The sequence below is a fragment of the Topomyia yanbarensis genome, chromosome 2, assembly GCF_030247195.1.
Source record: "Topomyia yanbarensis strain Yona2022 chromosome 2, ASM3024719v1, whole genome shotgun sequence".
NCBI lineage: Eukaryota > Metazoa > Arthropoda > Insecta > Diptera > Culicidae > Topomyia > Topomyia yanbarensis.
In genome coordinates, this window is record NC_080671.1 from 360,283,642 (window position 1) to 360,310,989 (window position 27,348).

The 27,348-nt window shown below is 40.0% G+C and overlaps 3 protein-coding genes across 5 annotated transcripts; 2 read left to right on the forward strand and 1 right to left on the reverse strand.

The window, feature by feature from the left end:
• The first annotated feature begins 793 nt into the window (after window positions 1-793).
• Window positions 794-11,628, forward strand: LOC131684366 (neprilysin-2-like). Its single transcript, XM_058967186.1, has 4 exons — window positions 794-1,031; window positions 1,088-1,302; window positions 1,358-2,327; window positions 11,039-11,628. Exons 1-4 carry the CDS (start codon window positions 806-808, stop codon window positions 11,626-11,628), a joined length of 2,001 nt encoding a protein of 666 aa, XP_058823169.1. The 5' UTR covers window positions 794-805.
• Window positions 11,629-13,865: 2,237 nt separating this feature from the next.
• On the reverse strand, window positions 13,866-17,709 carry LOC131684367 (ATPase family AAA domain-containing protein 3A homolog). The gene is made up of 4 exons (XM_058967187.1): window positions 17,306-17,709; window positions 15,927-17,226; window positions 15,659-15,857; window positions 13,866-15,597 (listed from the first exon to the last, which is right to left on the reverse strand). The coding sequence occupies exons 1-4, from the start codon at window positions 17,517-17,519 to the stop codon at window positions 15,520-15,522; spliced, it is 1,791 nt and encodes a 596-aa protein (XP_058823170.1). The 5' UTR covers window positions 17,520-17,709; the 3' UTR covers window positions 13,866-15,519.
• A 4,956-nt stretch (window positions 17,710-22,665) lies between these two features.
• LOC131684369 (basic-leucine zipper transcription factor A-like) lies at window positions 22,666-26,485 on the forward strand. 3 transcript variants are annotated; one of them, XR_009304645.1, is made up of 5 exons: window positions 22,666-23,072; window positions 23,131-23,459; window positions 23,510-24,848; window positions 24,931-25,056; window positions 25,268-26,485. XR_009304645.1 is itself a non-coding variant. In XM_058967193.1 (5 exons), the coding sequence occupies exons 1-5, from the start codon at window positions 22,883-22,885 to the stop codon at window positions 24,984-24,986; spliced, it is 1,689 nt and encodes a 562-aa protein (XP_058823176.1). In that variant the 5' UTR covers window positions 22,666-22,882; the 3' UTR covers window positions 24,987-26,485. The 3 variants fall into 3 exon arrangements, 2 of the variants coding, with proteins under 2 accessions (XP_058823176.1, XP_058823175.1); XM_058967193.1 differs by having other exon boundaries at window positions 23,510-23,770; window positions 23,996-24,848; window positions 24,931-26,485; XM_058967192.1 differs by having other exon boundaries at window positions 24,931-26,485.
• The last annotated feature ends 863 nt before the right edge of the window (window positions 26,486-27,348 follow it).

Consider the following 27,348-nt stretch of genomic DNA (forward strand, 5'->3'; position numbering starts at 1 on the left):
TCTTTTAGAATGATCCGATCCTTAAAAATGAAACAATCAGATGTCAGAAGGCTTTTCGTTGGTAGGTGATTGGGGTTTACGTTCTATGCAACCAAACAACAGGGAATTGATCTTTGGTTGCTGAGTGAAGATGTCGATTAGGTGATTGCTGTATTTCTATATCGATTAATTTGACCTATCATACTTTTATTCCACTTTTCTCGTTCTGATTTAAGAATATTTTGTATAATGGGTAATCAATTATTTCATTCAACAAATTCTCGCCCATCTAAATATCGTATAGCCGTCAAATGTGCGCTCGACGCGATTTGAAATGCAAGGATTATGATTAATTTAGATTTCAAAATTAGTTTTCTCATGAGCGTTGTAAATAAAGATATTATTTAAAAAAATTGAACAGTTCTAGGATTCCTTTACCCTAAGTTTAAAAATTAAAATATTCCCACCATTTTTTCAAAAGCCCAGTTAAATTATTTTATCAGGCATTGCGCTTAAGAATGAAATGTTATACATGTATGTAATATTTTATTTTCTTCTTCGGCATAAACTGATGCTTTCTCCATACATAATTATTTTGGGCACGTAACTCGTCCGTTCTATTACAGCTCGAAACAACGTTCTACATTCACCAAAAGCATTAGCAAGCTCCAGACAGGAACGAGCCACTTTATTTGACTATCGAAGTTTTATAGAACCCAAACCAATATGTGTCTCGGAAGGATGCATCCAATTGGGTAAGTGAAGATGTACATATATAAATGTTTTACAAACTAGTTTCCCCATAGCTTCGAAGGCACTTGATCAGATGGATCTGAATGTGGAACCGTGTGATGATTTCTTCAACTATGCTTGCGGAAGGTTCGTAAGAAAAACTACAATCCCGGACGATCGAGTCTCTATCAACACCTTTTCGGTGATAAGGGATCGGTTAAAAGAACAGATACATTCATTAGTGAGCGAAAATGTTATTGAAAACGAACCCGAGCCATTCAAGTTTTCGAAAAATCTATTCAGAATTTGTATGAACAAAAGTGAGCTTTGTCCCCAATTTAGTTTTGGGAAATTTGATCAATGTTGCCAATTTTAGCCCAAATTCAGAAGAACGGAATCAAGCCACTTGAAGCTGTTTTTGACCATTTTGGCGGTTGGCCAGTACTGAAGGAAGATAAATGGAATTTTGACTCTACTTGGTCATGGGTGAAATCGGTCAAAGATTGTCGACGGCTGGGCTACAGTACGGATTATTTAATAAATTTTTCAGTTGGATCAGATTTAGAAAATTCAAGCCGCAGAACTATTAAAGTAAGCACCATATTGTGATTGCCCATATCGGATTATAGGTTAAATATATTTGTAGATAGACCAAGCTTCTTTAGGTACTAACCGTGAATACCTAATCAAGGGAATCAATCACCCGATAGTATCGGCGTACTACAGTTACATGGTTGATATGGCTGTTCTGCTCGGTGCCAGCAAGGAACGTGCCCAACAAGACCTACTGAAATCTTTAAATTTTGAAATTGCACTTGCCAAGATATCGATATCCAAAGAAAAACGTCGTAACATTACTGCGCTGCACAATCCAATGACAGTTGAAGAATTTCAACGAAGATATCCCTTTACAGATTGGGTCGAGTATTTCAATGTGATTCTAAGGGGCACTGGGATAACCATCGACGAAAACGAAATTATTAACGTCAACGTGCCGACCTTCATGGACCAATTGGGGCAGTTACTTTATAATACCCCAAAAAGGACTTTGGCTAATTATGTACTGTGGCGAGTTAGCGGATTTTCATCATTTTTCCTTACTGATAGTATTCGAAAACGACAATTACAATATAGTACAGTAATAAGCGGTAAGCAAAAACATGAGCCTCGTTGGAAGGAATGTGCGGACATTGTTGCTGAACGTCTATCGATCTCGGTCGGAGCCTTATACGTTCGAAAATATTTTCACATTGACTCGAAACATGCCGCTTTGGACATGGTGAACAACATCAAGTCAGCGTTTGTAGATATATTAAAAAATGTTAAGTGGATGGACGAAATCACTCGGCAATCAGCTTTGGATAAAGTCGGATCAATGGTCACTCACATAGGATACCCAGATGAGCTGATGTATGATAGAAATATTGCTGAGTATTATGACGGTCTCCAGTTGAAACCAGATGAGAGCTTTTTGAACGCCATTCTGCTTTTAAACCGGTTCAAAACTACAAAAGCATTCAAAAGACTACGTCAGCCAGTCAACAAGACTGATTGGGTCAGCCACTCCAGACCAGCGGTTGTCAACGCTTTTTACTCGGCAAGCGAAAATAGTATTCGTAAGTATACGTAACACATTCATGATTTATTCAATTCGTTTATTTGATAAGGCACGTTTGCGTTAGCTTAAAGGTGCCAATTTTTCTTTGTTTTGCATTAGGAATTTCATAAAACTAGGGGATTACATATTTAAATTTTTTTTATATAATGAAACTAAAAAAAATTTGCAGCCAACTTATACAACTTAAATAATATAATATTCGTATATACATATATCATTTTGTGAGTTTTTTGCACATTAAGATTTTTAGCAGGGGGATTATTGGAACAACTAATTATTAACTAAGCGGAACATTTTACAACCATTTTTCCAGAATTTCTACATCTGGGTATCAGAGACAAAACTGAAAAGGTGGCAACGGGAGATCAACGGTAATGATCACAGACTCGGGAGTCTTCCTCGAGCCGGCAGTCCAGACGCTTTCGTAATACGATTTAGATGCGAATCGACAACACACTGCGTTGCGCATGTGATATTCGTTCTGTAGGTCCCATGTTTGGCTCAATCAACAGAGATGTTTCGTGTCAGATTGAAGTCGCATCAAACTATCGTTGGTGTACGGTTCAAGCAAAAGAGGAGACTTCTGACAATGATAAGAAAAATAATAGGGGCACTTAAATCTGTATGTTGACGGTTTTTAGGAAGCTGTATACGAGAGACATATAGAGGAGTTCCCAAGACAAGAGTCAAACATCGACTCGGATCATTATCTCGTAGTAACAAATATTAGTGCACGATTATCCAGCATCACTCGTCCAAGAAACAACAGAACGATTCGATCCAATATTCAACATCTTTCATCTGAAGGTGCAGCAACTGATTTTCACCAGAAACTGGATGAGCGGATAGATCAGACCAACGTAACTGGCAATGTCAACAGCATGTGAGAGGCTGGCCACAAAACTGTAACTATAACGAAGCGAGAAGTGATAGGTACAGCTCAGCGGCGCCAACGAAGCGGTTGGTTCGATGAAGAGTGCCAGAGAGTGACGAACGAGAAGAATACGGCCAGAAGCCGGATGCTAGTGGCTGGTACACGCCTCAACAAAGAGCGCTACGGGGAAACGATAAGTGCCGAGAAACGAATCTACCGCGAAAAGAAAAGGCAGCACGAAGAAAGTGTGATTGCTGAAGCGTAAGAAAGCATGAACCAGAATGATATGCGGAAATTTTATGCAACTGTCAACGGTGTGCGGCATAAATTAGCGCCAGTGCCCGTTATGTGCAATGACCGAGAGGGAAATTTGCTGACAGACAATGCTAGCTACCAGGTGGAAGGAGCATTTGGAGGTTTTGTTGAATCGCGGAAGTGAAGGTGTATCTTGGAACAGGATAAGCATTGAACTCCAACACTAGACAAGGTTAAGAACGCTATACGTGAGCTAAAAACCGGTAAAGCTGCTGGGAAGCACGAGATCCCGGTTGAAGTTCTCAAACACGGTAATGAGCAGCTGCACCGAATAATCCACCACACTATTCTAAGAATATGGGAGGACGAAGAATTGGCTGCTAGTTGGCTGGATGGACATATTTTCCCCATCTACAACAAACTGGAGTGCACTAATTACAGGGGAATATCTCTCCTGAGCTCGTGCTGTCGCGTATCCTGTTTAGAAGACTGAGACCGCTTGAGGAGTCCTTCGGCGAATATCAATATTGCTCTTGAAGGAGCTATTAGGACAGCTGGCGTGCAAAGGAACTATCATCACAAGGTCGCATATGCTCCTTGGCCTAGCGGACGATATTGATGTGATTGTAATCGTAATGCCATTTAGCACCGCAACTCCTTTAAGCCATTTAGTTCTCCTCCTGGACCATTTAGCACTACTTCCTTGATGGTCCATTCAGTCCTCGACTTGTTCGCGAACAACTCGGTCTAGTCCCCGACGATGGACCTGACCTACTCCGACAGAGAATTCCCCGGTGAGAGAAGTTCTCCCGAGATCGAGCTAATCAGCTAGATGCCGAGGTCAGATCGGCGATTCTGGTGAAGCGGGGTATCTGATGCACTGGTGCGCCGATGACCCGCGACTAGTGGTGTCTCGTCGCTGTCTACTCAGTCTAGTCCCCAGCGGTGAATCTAGCTTACGCTAACGGAGAGTTCCCTGGCGAAAAAAGTTTTCCCAATATCGATTCTTCTTTGGTTTTCGCTATTTTTCTATCGGAACAACCGGTGGGGTGCCGTGGTCGGTCGGGCGAATCCGCATGGAGCGTGACGTCCGGTTCGCTGGCGTTTCGACGACTCATACTCGCTGCTCTGTTGCAGTCTATTCGACTAGTCCTCGGCGGTGGATCTAGTTTATACCTGCGGAGAGTTCCCTGGCGGTGATTGCTCTCCCGAAACCGTTGTTCGATGTCCATTCCGCTGTAAGACGGTGTCGATCTACATCAGCGGTTCTCAACCTTTTTCTTACCACGGACCCCTTAGATATCACACTGGGTTGCTGTGGACCCCCACAGATAAACATAAATTTTGTATGCTATCAATATGTTATTTTCAATTTGTTAGGAAACAAGATTTGAAATTCAATATGCACTCGGAAAATATATTTATCTTCGCGGACTCCCAGCAATGACTTCGCGGCCCCCTAGGGGCCCGCGGACCCCAGGTTGAGAATCACTGATCTACATCATATCTACTGCGTTCCACGTCCCTACGTCGCTTGTAATTCTGTAGGCTACATTATCCGGGTTGATGTCCGGTCCTCCCGTTTTAAGTAGCTCCCTGCACGTCCCTTCAAACCTCGGACATTCAAAGACTCTGCTCGGACATTCAAAGACTTCAAACCTCGGACATTCAAAGACGCTCCGGTGTCTCCTCGACGTTCTCACACTCCCGGCACAGTGTTGACGTTGCGTACCCACACCGATGAAGATACTCCTTAAGCATCTGTGGCTCGGTAGGAGCTGTTTCAGGTGGAAGGTTATCTCTCCGTGCTTTCTATTGACCCACGTCGACAGGATTGGATGAGCCGGTTGGTCCACTTTCCTTTCTCCGTATTATCCCATTCCTGCTGCTACGTCACCATCGAATCGATTCTCATCATCTTCCTCACGTTTCTGACGTTTCATCGATTGTAGCACTTGATATCCTCCGTCAGGGTAATGCAGATGGGAATCATCTCAGCGTCAAGGCATACTGCCTCCGGTACGCAATCGCAACTCGTACGACCAGCAGTCGAAGAGTCCTGTTCAGCTTTTCGCGGTTTCACTTGGTTTTCAGCGCCGCACCCCAAGCAGGAGCCCCATATCGCAGTATCGATGACGAAACACTAGATAAAGACCCAACATTTCGCATGTGTAATCAACGTGGTTGTTTAAGCTCAATCAGTCGTCGATTATCACTCCAAATTGCTGCAGTGCACGCTTCGATGCATTCACATGCTCTTCGATGGTGATCTGTATCCGCTGAACCGCTTTGCAGTAGCTGTCCAACAACAAATCCGTCTTGTAGTGAGCTATTTGCAGCCTGACCAGCTCTCGATCGCATCTATTGTCTCCGTCACCGACACCTCCATTTCTTCAAGTGTCTCACCGTTATTGACACATCGTCCACGAAACCAACGATTTTCACTTTCCTGGGCAGCCGCAGTGTTAAGACCCCACACTAATAGAATATATTCGTAAATCGCTAGGAATTAATTTCGTATAAGCAACTTTCATAAAATATACGAATTTTTCGTACATATGATGAACCGTTCGTAGTTCCATCGAAACTCTTTTATTTTGTATTACGAGTTTTTCGTGAAAACTACGAAATGACTTTCGTTGGCTTATTATGAAACAGCTTCATTCAGCAAACGAGTCGTTCGCTGTTATATACGAATATCTTTATAATATTTACGAGCACCATTCATCAAACAGTCCACGTCAAAAGAGCAATATGGAGCCATTGTTGATATTCGTCAGATAATTGTTGTTGTCTGACTATTTAGTAGTCGTATCCGTGTCCGCCGGTTGCAGGAAGATTCCTTGAACCTCTTTCGCTTCCAGTTGATTCAGAATCTGGAGCAGTACAGAATCGATTGAGCCGTCGCGAACTGCTCGTTGATTTTGTATGAACAATTTTGAGTTTTTCTCTGCCGGAGCAATATCGGTGCTGTCAAACATCGATCCTAAAAGATCGAATGCGACCAACGAAATCGTTTGTAATATACATAAACGTTTATTAAAATAAACGAAACATTTCGTTTCTTTCACGAAAAATAATGTCGATAACTTTCGTGCAATGTAAACTAAATAAGTAAAATTTACGAAAACTTTCGTTCATCAAGCGGCCATTTCTTCGTACCACAATAAAATCGATTTGGCAACATCGATTTTTTTAAATAAAAAAACGATTTTGTCAAACATCGATCCCAAAAGAACAATAAGAGGCTAATAAATACGAAAACTTCTAAGATAAACGAAAAAATTTCGTGCGACCAACGAAATCGTTCGTAATATACACAAACGTTTATTAAAATAAAAAACATTTCATTTCATTCACGAAAAATAATGTCGTTATCAACGATAACATTCGCGCAGTGTACATACATTAAATGTGTAAAATTTACGAAAGCTTTCGTTCACCATACGGCTATTCTTATTCATAAAATGAACGAAACTTACTATTTACAGGGCACGAAAATACTTCGTTGCAGAAAACGACGCATGAATTCGTGCATTACATGATTCATTATATTCACGAATTTATATTATCAGTGCATCCCATTCCAAAGTGTTGGACAGAGAATGGAGCCCTGAGTAACGCCCGCTGCGACTCGCATCGCCTTCTGCCCTTTTGTTCGTCTGGTATAGCAGTGCTCTACTCTGGAAGTAGCTCTTCAGGATGCCACATTCTTTTATGCCACGCTGCGCATTGGTCTATTCGAGGCTGAATGGCCCGGTGACTTCCGCCATGGTTGATATTCCATCCAGACCGGGGGTTTTCTTTGATTTTAGTCACATCGACGTGTCTTTGAGCTCGTCGTTAGTCACTTGCCACTCGACTGTGTTACCTCCTTCTTCTTCGCCGTACGGTGTCGGTGACCAGGTATTTGTATCGTGATTCGGGAAGAGACCCTCAACGATTATCTTTAGCTTACCCGGGCATGTTTCAACTGGTGTCGACGAACCCTCGTCTTCATCATGACGACTCAGTACGCGTCCCCCAGGGATTGACGTTTATTTCTCAGCACAGATACTTATTGCAATTGGCTTGCTAAGCTTGATCTCCCGTTTTAAAGAGTCCCTACCTTCTAGATGCGCTCCGATCTTGCGCTCTGAGCCCGCCTTCTGGCTCTAAGACAAGCAGCGTGTAGCGTATTGAGTTACTCATTTAACCAGTAAGCTGCACGCCGTCTACTGCATGGCCCTAGTTTTCGTGACATTGTAACGTCACAAGCCGTCGCAATCCTTCTTGTTAGCCGTCAGCCGTATCAACGTACTTGATTCCGTTGTTCGCCGAAGTAACTCAACAAACAGGTTTTCGTTAAAGGCGTTCGTCTTCCACTTTAGCTTGCCGCCCGTCTTTCTTCGTCCTGCAGCAGGGTTCCATTGGCCGATGCGGTAGCGAATCGCCTGGGGGTCTCTATGGGGATACTTCTCTCACACTCTCCAGTCCATGTTCGCCGTCAGTCAAGGACTACAGAATGTGGCGAAATTTCTCTCGGTACCGATATCCGTTTCGTGAACCATTAAGCTCCTAGATCCTCGCTTCGCCGCGATCTACTCGTTATAGTCCTCGGCGGTTGAGCTAGCCTCCACAACGTGCCGAAAGGAAGGTATCGAGTCTGCAGCCAATTTTCACTACAAGGAAATATTTTCACAAGATAACTTTTGCAAATGAAACTTTGAGAATTTCATTTAAAATATTAGGCATTTTTTTGTTCAACATATTCAATTTTCTCAAATTTCTCCAAAATATTTCGGGGGGGGGTTTCGTCCCCAAACCCCCCCCCCCCCGCTACTACGCCACTGTACCAAGTATACAAAACTGCAGATATTGTTAAACAGATAAAATACCACAGACTGAAATGGGCTGGTCATGTGGTACGAATGTCGGAAGAAAGAATTGCAAAAACAATATTCAGCAGGGAGCCAGGACGAACACGTTGGCTATACACAGTGGAAGAGGACCTGAGATTCCTGAACATGTGGGGGAACTGGAAGGAAGCAGCCCAAGACTTACAAAGATGAAGTTCTACGATACGCTCGGCATTGGCGAGATGACGCTATAGCCAACAAGGTATCAAGATAGGTATAGATAGATTGCGGCCTACCAGTACATCTCGAACCAGTTACGAAGGAAATCCAATAGTTGAGATATGGCAGAACAGTACTCGGCGCATGCCCAGACAATATGTTCGATATCGTGGTAATCGTTGCCACAAGCGCAGATACGGCTATTTGCGAGCCCAATACGTCGGAGATGAGCGTCTAGCGTGCAGTGATTGAACATGAGCCGAGACATCACACGAATGAAATTCAGCCCCACATCCATTCCTCTGAACCAAGGTTTCGTTGATACTTTCGGGAGGTTAGAATCTAGCCACCGTCCTAACTCTCCATTGCTCCAAGATGTCTGCCAACTTTCTAGCGTCCTATGACGAGAGATATTGAAGCAAATTTGTCTTTCGTAGATGTCACCTTCTAAAGCGCCCGCCTTAGCTTCTTCATTACCTGGGATGGAGCAATGCGAGGGAACCCAAACTAAGGTAGTCTTGTACGATCTTACAGACAAAGCACGCAGAAGCTCCTAGATTTCCCTAAAAAAATATGAAATATACTTTTTAGGGGTCATTGAACGGAGGGCTTCTATTGAGCTGAGATAGCCTGAGAGACAATAAAGTAATGATCGGTGGGCAATGTATCAATAATCCCAATGGTACACTGAACAGCAGCAAGCTCTGCGACGTAAACTAAAGCAGGATTATTGAGTTTGAATGAGGCGGTGAGGTTTTGATTGAATGTACCGAAGCCAGTGGAGCTGTCAAGGCTTGACCCATCTTGTTGCAGTTGACTTTACTATGAAAGATGCTTGAGATCACTTGCGGACGTATGGATGTATCGAAGAATACAATCTGAAATAGATTCAAACACTTTTTGTCTTTAGTCCGGAAGAAGATTGCCCGGTGGCCGAGCAAACCTTGAGCCGAGGTGCCGATTTGGTTTCGACATCCAGCTCACCTTGAGATGAATCACTGAAAAAGTGACTGTGTTTTTTTTTCATTACGCGTGGGAGTGACAAAAAATTACAGCCACTTTTTCAAAAACACCATTCCGATCGGTCAATTGTTTTTCCATCAACTATTTGGCATAATTTGAATCGTGATGATCTGATAAATCGACTGATATTTTCCTTTTAAATTTTTGAAAAGGTTTTATATGGATAAGCCGGTGGCTGAACATAATTTTTTCTACGCATACTACTATTTCTTGAACCTTAAATGTTGTCGTGGTTTATGCAGATCGCTTCGGCAAAAATGTCCCTCAATAAAAGTTCAAAAAGTCTCTAGAACAAAGTATTTACAAGAAATTAGCGTTTTAAAAGAGAAAAGTTAATATGAAGACTTTTTTTCATTAGGTCCAATCTGCAAATGAGAGCCCTCCTTTTTTCGCTTTCTCTTTCGATTATTACTGCAAAACCTTAAAACTTTTTAAACATTTATCAGTATGTTTCGAAAGACCAAAGATTTTGCAAACAGTTGAAGGGAAATCAGAAAGGTGACCGAGTAATTCGTGAAAGAGAAAGTAAACAAAGAGAGACTTTTTTTTGCAGATTGGACCTATTGAAAAAAAATCTTCATACAAGAATTTTCAAGAGCCTTAAATATTTAGAAAATAACATTATACTTTAACGGATAGATAGACATATAGTTTATTCACCAAAACCGCTTCAATTTGATTGTTTTATAATTTGAAGAACATTGCCTTGGTTTGTTTCAAATATCTAAAAAGATAATTCTTTGAACACTATAACCACGAGGACCACCAAAATTTAACCCTTAAATGCGCAATGTTGTTTTAAAACAACATCCGGTAAATCGTCTAAAAATTATTTCATTGACGTAATACAGCTACCGTAAAACGGGGTATCTTTGATCACCGGGGTAAGTTTGACCAAATGAGACTATTTTTAGCAACGTACGATAAGATGATTCTCTCTAACAAAATCATCGAATCAAAAAAACAAACCATATTCTAAATAATTATTTCGTCATTTGATGTATCTTTTATGTACACAAACTTAAATTGAAAATGACACAACTCTCCTGAGTCGTTTCAACCTGTTCAAACAATCTCTTGTATATTCATGAAATCAATAAAGTTCAACTGAACTAATCACTTTTTTAGACACCGCAGAAATTGTTGTTGTTATTTTTAAAGAAAAACGAAATAAAATACACAATAATTTTAACATTTTCAATCTATATTGGTACCAGTACTTGTTTTAAAAATGCAAACGGTTATATCTACTTGAATTGAAAATAGTTGATCGAAAAACTTTTGAAAAAGTTGTCAATTTTACGGTACACACTAAATTTTTATTGACAAAAGTGACTCACGGAAACATCGCTTGTGCAAAAAGTTTTTCATCAAGGATGTTCGCAAATAACGGCATCCATTGAACTCAACTTTTGACTTATGTATTGCGAACAAACCTAACCGACAACTCCTTATAAATATGCACCTTTCCTACTCTACTAATAATCCATCAAATTTCAGAATTTCCGGCCGGCATTCTTCAGGGACACTTTTTTGCATACGACCGACCCAAGTATTTAAACTATGGAGCGATTGGATACGTAATTGGACATGAAATTACGCATGGTTTTGACGACAAAGGCCGTCAATTCGACAAAAATGGTAACCTGTACGATTGGTGGCAACCGAGTACCAAGCGGGCATATCTACAGAAGGCTCGATGCATAATTGAGCAGTACGGAAACTACACCGAACCGAATGTTAGGCTAAGAGTAAACGGTGTGAGCACCCAGGGTGAAAACATTGCCGACAACGGAGGAATTAAGGAAGCCTACTACGCCTATCGGAAGTGGGCAGAATGGAATGAACCTGAACCCCAGTTACCTGGACTTGATCTGACACCAGAGCAAATGTTCTGGCTATCGGCGGCCCAAACCTGGTGTTCCGTGTACCGACCGGAAACAATGAGCAAAAGGATCACTACGGGAGTTCACTCACCTGGACGATTCCGAGTCATCGGTCCTATGAGCAACATGGTTGAGTTTGCGAGAGATTTCAATTGTCCCATAGGAACGCCAATGAATCCGGTGCGAAAATGTGAGGTTTGGTGAATACATGATTTTTTACAGCTAGTAACAAAGGGTACACCATTTTCCGAAAATACATCCCAAAACAACGTTATCTCCGTAATTGAAATTAATAGGCACACCAGGACGTTATTCACGGCATACAACTCCATGGCCTCATTTCCATAATGGTAAAATATATTAATAAATTTCCAGTTGATGGTTCTGGTTGCGATGTAAATGTTCTTCTTCAAGTCACAGGAACAGATAACCTGCCACACGCGATATTTCTTTGCAAACTACGACAGTAAAGTGGGATAAAAAACACGAAACAAGCTGTTTTGGACGTGGATTCATGAAATAATGTCGGAGGCGGCATTTCGTGGATTTTCATTAAGGGTTAGGGCTGCCACCGGCCCCCCATCTTTTGATGCGATGTAAAACTGCTGAGGATCAGCTGTCGGAAGCGGCGGTCCTTCGCAAGCAAGCCTGTTCTATTCGTATAGCCAATTTATTCGAACATAGGAATTGATTCCTTCTTTTAAACATGAGCAGTTCTTTGAATCTGTATGCAAAATAATTCATGCTCGCAAACTTGTGATCTTTTCGCCTGCCCGCTTTACTCAAACATAGGGGTTGATTCCTTCTTTGAAGCTTTCTTTGGATCTGTATTAAAATCGAAATGAATGCACAATTTGACAAAAAGTGAGCATATATAATTTTTTGCATTGGAAATATTTCGTACGTAAACTTGCGACCCACCCGATTGCTCGGCTTACTCAAATATGAGGCAGTAAATACTTTCGAAAGTATCCCAACAAACAATTATGCTGGCTAATGGCTTGTCCAGTTCTTGTTCAGCCTGTTTCCGCGTAATAAAGGTTTGTTCAGCTTTTGTTGTTTGTTGTTCATAACTTACGCTAAATGATATTTATACCATAGGCCTGTTATGCCAAATGGCCAACTAGCATATAATGTCTTATATCAAACGATATTATGCCAAATAGCTTTATGTCAGTCTTGTTAAAAATTGAGACAATTTTGTTGTCTTGTAGTGTTGTATTGCACTGTTGGTACTGATTATTTTTCATATGGATACATTTTATAGAAGAGTTACCCTTCTTTTAAACATGAGTTGTTCTTTTGAGTTTCATTTTTGGAAACATTTGTTTTGATCCACTTTTAAAGAAAAGCATCAAGTTTCATTCGACCAAATTTTGATCGTAACACTCTTTATGGTACACAAATACTTCATGTAACTGTTTCAAATGTTTTCTACTCCATTTTATTACTTCACACGTATCATGGCTCAAAAGAACGCTTAAAACCGAAGAACTACTCAATCATAGACACTCTTTTCGAGAACTAGCGGAAACAAAACCCGAATTTATATTATACGCACTACAATTTACCAATATTACTATAGTATCAAATAACTAAATGGAAAGAATGATAATATATCAATTATTTATCTATTGGCAGGAGCGGCGAAAAACTTTACGCCCGAGTGGGTAGAAAGCATAGGGTGAGGGGTTCATTAGTAACGATTTTTCCCTTTTCGCAATGCACACGCTTACATTAGATTCACATTAAATCACGTTCGTTTATGCAAATGGAATTGTGGTACATCGATGTTTTCAAACGTGTGTAGTGCGAGATACATTCGTTGCACATCTAAATTTTTTGAAATTGTTCAAAATTTCGAGTGGGTAATTACTCACTCGGTTATTTTCGGTATGGGTAGTACTACCCATACTACCCACGCTTTCCGCCGGCCCTGTCTATTGGTGCTCTATATTCAAAGATCACAAAAGGACCCTTCCCCATATGTATCATGATCATAACAAGCTTTTTTTTTTTATTTATATTTTAGAGGTTTTAACCTTACGGTCATTCGCCTCTTTTACAGTTAGATAAATTTACCAACTACGCTATGCCCCCGTATTTATGTAAATATAATTTAAATGAAATGATTGTTACGGTTAGTTGAAAAAACAATTTTCAGTTAAATAATTTTCTGTGCTTTGGGGGCGCATAAGAAAATGGGAAATGATGAAAAGTCACGGCAAGGCACAAATCCCCGACTACATACGGGGAACATGCCATTTGAGCCAATATGTTCGGAATCCTGACTCCTTAACTATAGATGTAGCTGATCCTGTAATATCCGTTAAAGGGTGCTCGCTTGTAACTTACCTGCACTACTTCTTGCAATAAGAACTATAATCAATTTTTACGGATTTTTCGAAAAAAAATACAATATTGTACTTATTAACATTTTTTATATTTGAGCCCATACGTTTCCATGTTGTAGTAACAGCACAGACTAACAAACATAATACTTTGAACAAATTCTTCAATTTTTCAGTGTCGGCGTGCAGATTATGAATCATTGGAAATCTTGGTCTTTTTTGGAGCATTTTACATTTTTCCATGACTTATTGTAGAATGGGACCTTTAAATATATACCTACATATGAGCGACCGAAAATAAAAGTCGCAAGGATAGAACATGCTTCGCGAAACCCGTTTCAAACATATTGGAATATAAAAATCGGAAATAAATTTCAAGCATAAAAATCGGACAGAAATCCTTCAGCATAAGAATCGCTTAAAAGTTCTCACCCGTAAAACTCGGCAAGGATGAACCTCCGGTATAAAAATCGTTTAAAAATAAATAAATCGCTCGTAGGAGCATCCGTATATCTTGATGTTCAAGATTAAAAGTCGGCTAACAAAAACTAATTTGTAAGAATCGGATGTATTTCTTTCCGGTTTTTTTTACTGAAGGTTTTTTTACCCGACTCTTACAAAGGAATGTCCCAGTCCGATTATTATGCTTGAAGTTTATATCCGGTTTTTATACTCTAATATATTTCAAACGGGTTTTACGAAACATATTCTGTCCTTGCGACTTTTATTTTCGGTCGCTCATATAATCATCATTTTAGGAGCGATTTTCAATAACCTGGAATTTAACTCATCTCTTAACGAAATTCAAAATTTCTTTTTTGAAAATTCTATATGATAAACATGTTTATTGCAATATGTATGAGCACAAATACTTAGGTCGATAATAGTTTTTTACCCAATTGTAGTACGTTTTTAGATGCAGACCATTCGTAAATACGTATAAAATACATAAAGCTGGAAAAACTTCAAATCTCCAAGCAATATCTGAAAATCCTCACCATTGCTCAATTCCACGCTTACACTTGGACAGAACTGCGGTCACAGAAAAGTTGGCTCGATTTGTCAAAAGACAAAGCACCATTAGGGCCACGTAGTTTTTGGTGTAGATACAACAAATAAACAAATAGTGCTCATCTTCATCGCATCTCTAGATTATAAACAATATTCATTGTCCAAATTGACAATACTCGTAAACCACCACTAACGGACCGCGACGCTAAGTAGATACTATCCAACCAGCAAATTTCAGGTTTTGCATGCTCAATGAAAATATTATATCTGTTAGTCTGTGGTGGCAGTTAATAGAAAAAAAAATACAGTACATTTAATTAACATTTGAAAAGAAAACCGTCAGAAATATGAACACACTAGATTCAAATAATGCAGTTGGTTCTAAATGCATTCAATCTCTTTTCGATGGTGGTCTGTTACAACATTTGCGGTTCCCCCGTTCGAAGAAGTTTAATATAAATTTCCCTGAGAGGAACGGATGAACTAAACTAAAGGTTCACTCTGACTTTACTTTTTTTTCTCTCTAACCCATATGCAACTAATTCGTTCCAATTGGATATGATCTCTTGAGGAAAAAGGCATCGCATCACTGGGCAGCTGAAAGCAAAAACAATTTCAGATCAAAAGAGGATGCCTTTGTACCGCAACATTGGGACCAGCCAATTGAATTACTAAAAACGAAGCCCTTCATAATCGTTTAAACACTTTTCTGGAACTAATGTTTACACAAATTCTACGATTCAATTACATAACCTTTGCCACCGGTTATCGATTTGTGGTCTTGCTTTTCCTGTTCCGAGAGCCATGCCATCTAGTAAAGAAATAGTTTATTAAAACGTTGCAGTTAAAAATTAGTGTGCTACACGAAATACCTTCTGCCTGTGTTGACGAACCGCCGCGTCACAGCGATCCAGAACCATTTTCTCGGTAAGAACTCCATTCTCGGAGGCATAGCAAGCCGCCTGCCATGAGACGCCTAACTTGGAAATTTCTCGACCAGACATTCCCTCACACATCTGGGCCATTCTGCTGCAAACCATGCTATAGTCCCATTGTTCTACCTTGAAACGCCTGAAAGGGATATTTCAGAAAACCGAAACTTCCAAGAAGCATTTGTGTTTCAAAACAGTAATTACATACTTTTTTCCTTCGGCTGCAGGCTGCAAAACAAATTTGTCAAAGTACAATCGAATCAATCGCTCTCGCTCGTCTAGTCCAGGTAGTGTAAATTCTACCATTTCATCCAAACGATCGTTGATAGCATAATCAAACTGTTCGGGAGTGTTGGACGCTAAAACCAACATGAAGCGCGGATTTTGTTCGCCTGTTCGATACAAAAATGCATTCAGGGCTGATCGCATATCCTCAGATATGTGTTCCGACGAACGTTTACGCAAAAAGGCATCGGCTTCGTCAATAAATAAGAGCAATCCACGCCGACTGGTGTTAGCCCAATCAAACACTTTGTGGATTGCAGTCACGGCATCTCTCCCCATTGGACCGACATCACCGCCAGTCATGATTGCATAGTCCATCCCGGAGTGAGAAGCCAACTTTTTAGCGAACATTGTCTTGCCGGTACCAGGTGGTCCGTACATCAAAATATTTCGATGAAATCCCTTATTATGCTTAGTATTTTTTGTGGCTATGGCGACATCTCGCAAACGCTCCTCCAGTTTCGGTTGTAGCACAACTCCGTGTAGTGCATCCGTAGGCTTAGCCTTGAACCGTTGAATTGTCGTAATTGGATGACGGACTGCTTCCAGAAGTGAAAATCTAGAAGTCTCGTTAACGAGTAAGGGTTTGCCAATCCGTGCTTCTATATAACGGGCAGTGACACCAGTTGCACCTTTTGCAGAATAAATGCCCAATGCTAAGAGTGAAAGACCTCCAACAGTTGTAGCCACTTTGCCCCAATCTGTTAGCAAAGCAGTCGCTCCCTGGCCCAGTACCGATCCGGCCGTCTTTATGCCTTCCATCACCGTAATACGATTTTCCTCAGCCTTTAACCGGATCTGTTCCAACGTTAGATCACGATTTTCACGATCAACTTTTGCTTTTGCTCGTAACTCTGCCTCCAAAAGTTTCATTTTATTCTTTTCGCGCAATTCCATTTCATGTTCAATTGTTTTTCTGCGCATCGCTTCCTGTTTAGCTACGCTTTCTTCCTGTTTGCGTATATTTTCCTCCTGCACTCGTTGTTGCTGGGCTAGTTGCTCCTCATATCGTTTCCTGGCTAGTTGATCTTGATACTGTGCTCGCTGTTGCTGTTGCTTGGTCTCTTCGGCCAATGTTTTGCGACGTTCCTCGTGATCAACCCGTTTCTGATCGACTTTGGAGGACTCAATATGTGCCTCATACTCTTTCACCTTGGCCATGTATTCATGCTGTCTCGTAGATTCTTGCAACTTTGATAACTCTAGCGCTTCCCGAGCATGTTCTGAAAACGAAACGAAGTTTCTCCGAGTTTTAAAATACCAACATATTACGCAACACTCAGCATTAGCCTTCAATCTTACTTGAACGTTCCAGTGTTCGGGCAGCTTCAGCAGCTCGCTCAAGCGCAGACGAATCGAACCGGTACGCTTCCATGGCCTTTCGTTCTGCCTTGGTTAAATTCTGATCCCCAGCAGCTTGTCCCGCAGAACCCGGCTCTTGTGGCGCTCCACCTTCAGCACCGGGTGGAGGGGGCATCTGCGGTACTTGGCTTTTGTACCCAAATAACCAGGACATCTTGAATCACTTTTGGTTATCACAGGCGGCCAGACTATTATCTATTATGATTGTTCGAATCACTGCAAATTACCAATTACGAGATGATGAAATAGCTCCGTAACTCAAATTCACTGAAGAAACGTTCCGGTTGGACATGAGATGATGAAGACAGATAAAGCACACACGAGGAGAACTGACACGCAAAATGTCAAACTGCTTAAACCGTGCTCGACTTTCCCGGAAGAAATCGAGTTTCGATTTGTAAATAAATTGGAATGCGTTCTTTGATCAAGTTTACCTATACACGCTACCATGAAATTCAGCAGAAAATATCTAAAAAATGGGAAAATCTCCAGTATTTTTTCAAAAGAATGTATCTAACTTTTGGTAGAAACCAAGAGGGTGACGTGACGTCATGTTTTCGTAGCCAACATAAGAACTTTGCTTGTAACAACATGAACGAAATTAATTTTTAATGCGAACGAGGAGCACTTTAGTTTACATCAAATCAGTTAAAGACTTTAGTGTTCATTGTTTTCTTTTGTTTACTGCTACTATTGTTTGTTGATGACGCTTTAAGCGATTTTGACTTTGTCAAACTGATCCCCATCGATCGGTGGAAAAACGATGTTGCCTATTGTCAAACTCTGTATGTAGAGATAGGGATGCCTGTTACCTGGTAGAAACCGATAGAAACTTTTGATACTCACGGCCAATTTCTTCACTGGATAAAAACCTGTTTTCGCTGAAAACCAGTTTTCAGGTTGCTGATGACCAATTAGCCGAAAGCCGGTTTGCAACAAAAACCAGTTTTCATCCAAACTGATAAAATACAATACCCATTAATGCGTAGAAAACTACGCATTTTCAATAAAAGTGGAATAACCCATTAAATGGGTAAAGAGTTTGTACCCATAAATGAGTACAAACCTTGTACGTCAACCTGGGTATGTTATACCAAATACAAATATATATTTGTATTTGGTTATACCCATTATTTCTCGCAGAGCTGTTACAACAAAATGCGTAAAAAGTACCCATTCATGAAAATCGCTCCAGAATGAAAAATACTGTGAATAGAATTATTTCAGAATTTTAAAAAAACATAAAATAACAAAACAAAATAAAACCGCCAACTGGTATTTTTGATGGCTGGATCTTTTGGCTGCTCTAAAAATGCCGAACTAGTGCATATTTGCAACATCCTCAGTAGTCTACACAGCCGATGTTTTCGGAGCATTGCCGAAATGTTCCGTTTCCTCCACGGACTCCGATGCAGGGCGATAATCTGCAGGTTCCACTACGATCCTTAGTTTGCAGGTTAACACGCTTGAAATAATGCTTAAGGATTTTTCACCCATTATCAAGATCAATATACCCATTGACATTACCTCATCGAGTAGTTGTGAAATGGATAAAAAGTACTCATTGTTAGAAACAAAAAAATACCCAGTTTTTTGACAGCTCGAATAACTTCCGAAAATGGGCAATTTGAATACATAAAATGGGTGAAGTTTTTTTACCGTGTATATTGCTTGTGGCACTATTAAAAAAACTTTACCCATTTTATGTATTTAAATTGCCCATTTTCGGAAGTTATTCGAGCTGTCAAAAAATGGGTATTTTTTTGTTTCTAATAATGTGTACTTTTTATCCATTTCACAACTGCTCGATGAGGTAATGTCAATGGGTATATTGATCTTGATAATGGGTGAAAAATCCTTAATCATTATTTCAAGCGTGTTAACCTGCAAACTAAGGATCGTAGTGGAACCTGCAGATTATCGCCAACGACACGACCAGAAACTTAATGAAATATTCTGACGAAAAAGTGTCCGAATAATTTATCGCAATTTACCTGTACGTTGACTCGCCCCTCGGTAGTGACAACATATTAATTTCTCGGGCAACACTGCTTTGATTCGCGTATCCTGGCAATCAATAATACATAGCAAAAATAAACAAAACATCAGATGAAAAAAACGATTCAACACTCGGATTGGATTTGTTTTACTGCTTTTGGCGAATTTGAGAGAAGTTTATTGGTATGAAATATAAAAAAATGATTCATAAAATACCTTCGTTTCAGCGCTCACAAACATGTGACTATTGCGACTGATAGCGATTTGACGTTACTACTTGCTATTGGAAGACAGCGTAGTTTCTCGATTTGATATGTGCCGTAACCTGGTGACGGCTCTGTTCCGATGGTTCGTGGATTTGGTTATGGCCAGCATAGTAATTCATCGACACAACAAGCTGACGCGTCGATCGTCTGCAAGCCGCACTGACCCCTACACTAATTCGTTTATGTGTCATCCATCACAGTTTGCTGACACCGACATCCAAACCATGTTTTACCACAGTTAAAGATTCTTCCGTCCAGCGCGGTCTTCTTATCGACAGTGTCATTTCGTCGGTCGGATTCGCTGAGTACTACGCCGGAAACCGAATAAAGTATTTGATTCCTGTATTACCGGTTTTTCAAGCAACGCAAACCTACGACCGGTTGATCGGTTGTGGAATCGTAAACGAATTTAGCAGCCCGTTTACGAGATATCTTTGGCTACTGTTGATCTTTCACTAAACCGTGACCTTGGTGCTGTTGACCATCGATCGTCTGAAGTATGGTGTGTTTTTGGGAGAAAACTACGCTGCTAAAGTCCTAGTATTGAAGACCTGATTAGAAAATTACAGCAGGTACTTGTTCACAGATATTACTGATGTCCTGACTTACACAGCGGTTTCTGTAACAAGCCACTGTACAATTTCGTTTACAGGGTGATGCTGGGGTAATACCTTGTTAATCCTGACGATGCGATGCGAACGATATGAGAAAACCGTGGTGTGGAACAAAATGTATAATCGTAAAAATACAAATTGTGCAATCAAAAGTTCGTTTAAATTTATTTCGCACCAAGGATTCTTCATGGTTTACATGATTTATTGTACTATATAAATTAATTTATTGGAATCACATTTATTAGAAATTAGATTAGAACTAGAAATGTTCCTGCCTATCTCAATCGCTGACGAAAAGACGAATGAGAAAAATTTAAGACTTAGGATTAAAACCTTACCATTATGCCTGCACAATAACTAACTTCTTTGACCTGATTCAAAATCTGTACTAACAGTATGTCGTACTCAATAAAGTTATAAATTACAAACTGTATGTAAATAACCAGAAAATTGCTACATTAAGAACTCATTTCCACTATCGAAAGTACAATTGAAAAATTGTGGCTTGTGGTAATATTGATTAGAACCCTCATTTTCACCGGAACACGCAATATTTCAACTAAATTATTTTCCAGTCTGGTTCCTCGTACAATTTCGGGTAGCTTTTGTCGCTGTAAAGTGACCTTTCCGTCTGACCAATGCCGTTCCGTTTGTGAATGCAGACACGCTTTCATACATCACGAATCGCGGTCCCACTGGAAGATACTAAAACATCAACAGTGCACGGCAGAATTCTGTCTGGTTGGTGTACCGCATGCTCCCATATGGACTGAGCTCGCCAGTTTTCCTTTTGCGATTTTTCCCACATATGTGATCCAATTACTGATCACCACCAGATTTTTGGGCAGATTATCCTCGAATGTTTTTCGAGGTATGTGGCCCATTCGGTAGCGTCGTATTCCTTGAGCATCGGTAACGGTAGTACAGTTTCCAGATTACGTTTTTTAATTGATTCCAAATAGCGGGCTTAATGCGTTGGCTCGATCGCCACATTGGTCATCACTTCCCCGGTAATCACCAACATTGTCGACACTATACTGACTTTACAGTTTGGGAAACATGTTATTTATTTTGCATTTTAAATGCAGGGTTTTCAAATGCCGTGGCGGGAAATGAGTCTACACAAAAAAGATTTTTCCTGAAGTATTAACATTAATTTAACACAATCGCGGAAAACGTGACGTTTTTAAAACAATCAACAATACTAACTGTTCCCAACAGGGAAAAGTGTTTTTCAGGTTTAAAAATCGGTGCAATTTTGTTACTGTCGGCATTTTTCAAAAGCAGCGGAACTTTTGTTTCGACAAACACAGGCCAAAATCCCATGACACAATTTTTACGATCGGCACAACTTAGAAAAACTCTTTCTAGAGTGTTTCTGGTATAACTGCATCGTTTTATGGTTTTGGAAGCGAATATCGTGTAGACTGGTTCACGATGTTGGAGACGACAGTCTGCTGCTCTGAATTGTCCATAATAAGTCAGATCGCTGAAAATAGTAAAAACATTAGGACACTAATCGCAAACGATTTCTGAGAAGATTTTCGCGATCGTGAACAAATTCAGAGTATTTTCCATAGACTATTACCTATTTTGTAAAACAAACAGTTTGTTTGCTTGTCAATTTGTTTTTCTCTGCGTAACCAAGGAGTATAACAGGTTATTTGGAAAAAATAACAACAGACTATTCAGTGTTTCTAGTTTTATGCATTTTCTAACCAAAAGCCATATTTGACATTACCAGTTACCTGAGTCACTGAGGGGTAGTCAGATTTGCGATAGTTTTACAATGCCAGTGTCTAGTCGTGTCGTTGTTATCGCCCTGCATCGGAGTCCGTGGCGGAAACGGAACATTTCGGCAATGCTCCAAAAAAACGTCTGTTTAGACTACTGAGGATGTTGAAAATATGCGCCAGTTCGGCATTTTTAGAGCAGCCAAAAGATCCAGCTATCAAAAATATATCCAGTTGGCGGTTTTATTTTGTTAGGTAGTTTTAGAATAGGATTTCTATCTAGATTCCTATGCTTTTATAAGGAAACAATAATGTGAAATGAATGTTATTCTATGTTTTTTTTTAAATTCAGAAATAATTCTATTGACAGTATTTTTCATTCCGGCGCGAATTTCATGAATGGGTATTTTTTACGCATTTTGTTGTTGCGAAAAATAATGGGTGAAACATGCCCAGATTGACGTACAAGGTCTGTACTCATTTATGGGTACAAACGCTTTACCCATTTAATGGGTTATTCCACTTTTATTGAAAATGCGTAGTTTTCTACGCATTAATGGGTACTTGATTTTATCAGTGTAGTTTTCTCAATTTAATTCACCTAGTTTATTGGCCCTTTGAAAAAAGTGAGATTTCTACACATTTGTAATTTGCAATGGTTTAGCGTGTATATTTAATGAAGAAAAATAAAAAGCAGAATTTGTGTTGACGTTATCCGATGCATTTGGCACTTTTGCATCACAGGCGGACGAAAACAATCCATTTAATAGATTTTAATCTGTTTTCTGATTAAAAATTTTCAAAGTGGTTGAATTTTGTTGAAGAAGCACGTTTTGAGTACTGTAAGTAGCCGTACTGCATTGATCCAGCTGGTGGACGCAGGACATTAATACGACACAAAGATAAATGAAAATGACTGCTCCGCGACTAGTCGCTAGGGCTAGTCGCAGTAGATTCTTTATCGGACTCGGTCTGCTGGTTCTGATGGCCGGATTCGTAGCAATCTTTCATAGTTCTCAGCAACAGTTAGATGAATTACGCCAGTTGGGGCTGCGCTGCGAGCAGCAACAAGAAGCGATTTCTGCGAAGATGCAAAGTAATAAAACTGTAATTAGTTAATTAGTGTATGGCTAATGTTGGCATATCTTTTACAGTTGTAGTTGACCAAAAACTGAGACTGGAAAATTCGCTGGCTTCAGAGCGAATGATCAACGAACAGAATCGCGTTGAGCTGCATCAAAAGGCAAAGGATGAGAAAGAGCAGCACAGCAAATCTACAATGGAAGCCAATATCCGGTATGCTTCGTTGCAGCAACATTACAACTTGATGAAGAGTCAGTTGGATGATTTAACCGAAGAATGCTCCAAAAGTAAGAAAAAGCAGCTGGAGGAGATTAATTCCCTTCGGTTGAAGGTGAACGAACTTCGGGGTAAAGTTTCACTTTATCAAAAGGAATCTGCAAATGACGTGGAACATCTTAAGGTACTCCATTTACTTTTTGTAAGAAAAAAGTTGAACTATCCTTTTTTCAGGCCCAACTTAGTCAAGTAAGGCAGGACAAAGCTAATTTGGAAAACACTTTCAACCAAAAGATGGCATACAAGGATAAGACAATCGAAAAACTAAAGGAACACAATGAGAAGATGGAAAAGGAGAACTCCCAGTATATTGAATTGTGTAAGATTTCCCCGGAAAAGATGCCTCGTCATGTCAAAGCTAGTGAGGTATTCGGAGAGTTACCGCCTGGTATACCGAACGCTGGGCCCTTGCGAAATTTTGCCGAACAGATATCAGTGAGTGAAGATTTGTATAAAATTCCAGTAGTGTTGCGCAACCGTACTAACAATTTGGGAGTTTTGCATGGTGGTCTTGCTCCGGTGTTTGCTGCCATCGAACAAGACCAAGAAACTCGAGGTGTTATTGCTAAACCTTTCGAAACTAACGAGAACCTGAAAAAGCCAAACCCGGCTGCCGCAGCCGTTGACGGTGGAGTTATTAATTCTGTGGAAAATTTTCAGATCATTCCCAAACCAATGCCGCTGGTTTCCAACGACGAGCCTGATGCTAAAAAACAAAGCCCACAGGCTAACAACGTTCTTCAAGAACCCGTGCTGGTTAAAACATCAACGTCGATATCATCTATGAACAAGAAAACGTCGGAAAAGAACAGCAATTTACAGGTTCCCATCTTAGCTGTTCCAACGGTTGGCGTTCCCGATGGCAATAAATCTTCTTCAACTAGTAGTACCACTCCAAGTAGCGGAGTGGCGAAAAAAACAAGCAACAAACTCCGTTCGAAAGCTCTTCCCGTCGGTGTAGTCCCTTTCCCAGAAAACATGGAAGATCTGATGAAGCCAGATGAAAACAATAGCGAGAATGCAATCAACAATCGCTACCTGAATGTAGCATCTCATCAAACGGCCAACGGATACGACGAGAAGCGATCGAGGAATGATAAGGATTTGAATTTTATGAATGGAAACGTCGAGCTAGAAAATGGAGCACACGAAGTGAATGATAACGATTTTAATCTGGGAGGAGGAGCAAATAATAACCAACTGCAGCAGCCCAACTTAAAAGATGCTAACCAGAATGGCGAAAATGTAAATGCTGCCGAAGAGGATACCAACCTGTACGATCAGAAATTGTTTGCAAACCCACTTATTCAGCAGCAATCGCAACATGGAGATTACAACGATTTACATCACCATATGGGTGGTAAAAGAGAGGGCGGAAAGGTTGCCATTGGGGAGAAATTAATAAACGAGATTGTGCGCGATCACGGTAAGGAAGGCGATAACTATCCCAACGAAATGGAGGAAGATTTGCATCTGGATGGGCCTCAGGAAGCAGAAGAAGATGGAGGTGATGGTAAGTTGTGGAACGGAGTATTGTTATACATTTCAGCATTTTTGCTAGCTCCGAACACAATTTTTTTTTTCAATTTTTCTAGTTGGAGACTACGATGATCCAGCCGCAATGAAACAAGGACATGCGGAACGCAACTAATATGTTCATTTCCGACTGATTTATGCTGGGAAAAATCACACAAACAAAAAGATTGTAACTTCAGTTCGAGGTAAGTAAATCGTTAAGACTGTCACACTATTGAATAGTTTGGCAATATTGGTTACGTACGACCAATGGGGAAACACCTGTTGTAAGGCTATTTTACATAACAAAAATATGATTCCAGGGACATATAGCGTAACAAAATACTAGCCTATATATTATAGCATAGACTTGTATATTAATATTAACTCTTATTTGATTACTCTTTCGGCTTCCAGTACTACTAAGTAATGAATACTGTGGAAGCAACCGTTGATTTCGAGATGACTGCAAATCGCAAGTAACATGTTAAAGTGCACTAAGTATGCGAGAAAAACTCGAATTATTGGGTGAATTCAATTTCTTCGTAATGATTTAGCAATTGTTTTCCTAATCTATAAAATCTTTGATTTATGCCTGTTAGCCTTACCTACTTGCTAAACATAAAAATGTGACGGATATTGACCTGGACCTGTATTATTCTCGATAGCTGTGTTAACCCTAGAATGCGTCTTCGAGTAGTTTTCAATCAAGTTTAAGTAACTATCAAGGATATTGATCCTGCGTTAACTACCGTGGAGAAAAAAAAACACTAGAGGGGAAAAGTCAAGACTTACATGTCTGGTGCGTTGACGTAGTCACTTGCGTATAAAAGAAAACAGGCACATGCAACTTATGCGTGTGTAATGGGATAGTTTTTCTAGCTTTGATAGATTTGAAAGCTGTGCACAATGCTCATCAGAACCAGATTAACTATACGAAAAAGATTGTATTTGTATGTGTTTATTTTGGGTTTTAACCGTTAAGTCATTCGCCCGTACGAAAAAGATATTACCCCTTAAGTATTTCGTATATTTTTTTGCCCCTCCAAATTTTATTGTTTACTGATTGTTTAATTTCAATTTGTTTGTCGTTATTGTTTTTTTTAGTTTTTTACATCAGAAAATATTCGTCCTCTTAGATCTCTATTTATCTTGTAATTTGCTCAAAAGTGATTATTTAGGAACAGCCTTTGAAGGCAGCAATATTGTTTTTACATGCCTTCTATCGACACATAATATAACATTTAGTACTGGTAAGTGATAAATATTTTCACAGACGTGAGACTAACTAGCATATGTTCTCTTGAACCGTTCCTTTTCCGTTTGCCATATGTTTTTCTTTTTTTTTTAAACATTTGTATGTAAAGATGGAAACAGTACCGCACCTGCCTCTTTGATAAAAAAAAAGAAATAAGAGATACTAGGAAACTATATCGCTGCAAACTCCACCAGGCGCTCATGCCACACGATTCATATTTATTTTTGATAGTCTCAGCAACTTCATCTACTATAGTGTAGGCATGCATTTAAAATGTTATCCATAAAAATTTCTAGACAAAATCTCATACCTGAACATCAACTCGCAGATTAGTTTTCAGGCGAACTCAATTAAAACTCTTATTTTTTATTAAAATACTAGTGTTAACTTTTTTAACTTCTAGAAAATACTGAGAACAACTAGCCACTTGCAAAAGGAATGATGTTTTATTAATTGTCACTTGCTAGTCGTAAACTATATAGCCACAAAATTTTGTCAAAATGAGTGAAAATCAATTTTGAGATCATCTTATTTTATTATTCATCCAATTTTATCGAGGTGTTGTTTCTCCGTGGGCTTGGCGGTGGACCGTGGGCTTGGCGGTGGATATTTCTGAACAACCAACAGTAGTACTGTTCAATGCACCTTTTCATCACATTCTGCAGCGCAATTATTCGTCAAGTATACATCAATCCATTAATCCTACCCTAACCTACACCCTGTTCCTCTCCCATGGCGTTTTGGTGGTCCGCATAGACTATTCTGCCATTACCCCTCCTATCATCGGCCTTAGACTGACGTGCGCTCTCATTGCCCCACCAAACGCTGCAAAATGGAAATGAAATTTATCGAGGTGTGGTTTCTGTTCTGTTGTTGATCGAAAAACGGCGTCGTCGATTCTGTCAAGATGTCTCAAATCTTAGAGAAAGGATAATAGTACTTCCTCTCGAGCGGGCTCGTTGGCGTTGCTGACGGAGGTCATCGAACTCCGGGCAATTCACTAGTACGTGTTTCACCGGTGTTCAAATGTCACATGATACGGTTCTAAACAGCGACTGTACCCTTTATTCCCTTCTATCCGTCCAGTCGGTTCTGCGATCGACCAAGTTTTTGACGCGCTGGATGTTCCGGTACGGTAGCGACAGGAAAGCATCGATTATACTTGTCTTTGAGCCATGTGGCTGAAACCTCTCGCAGTATTTCAGCAAACTGGGTTTCGTTCCCATGTTGTAAAAGATGA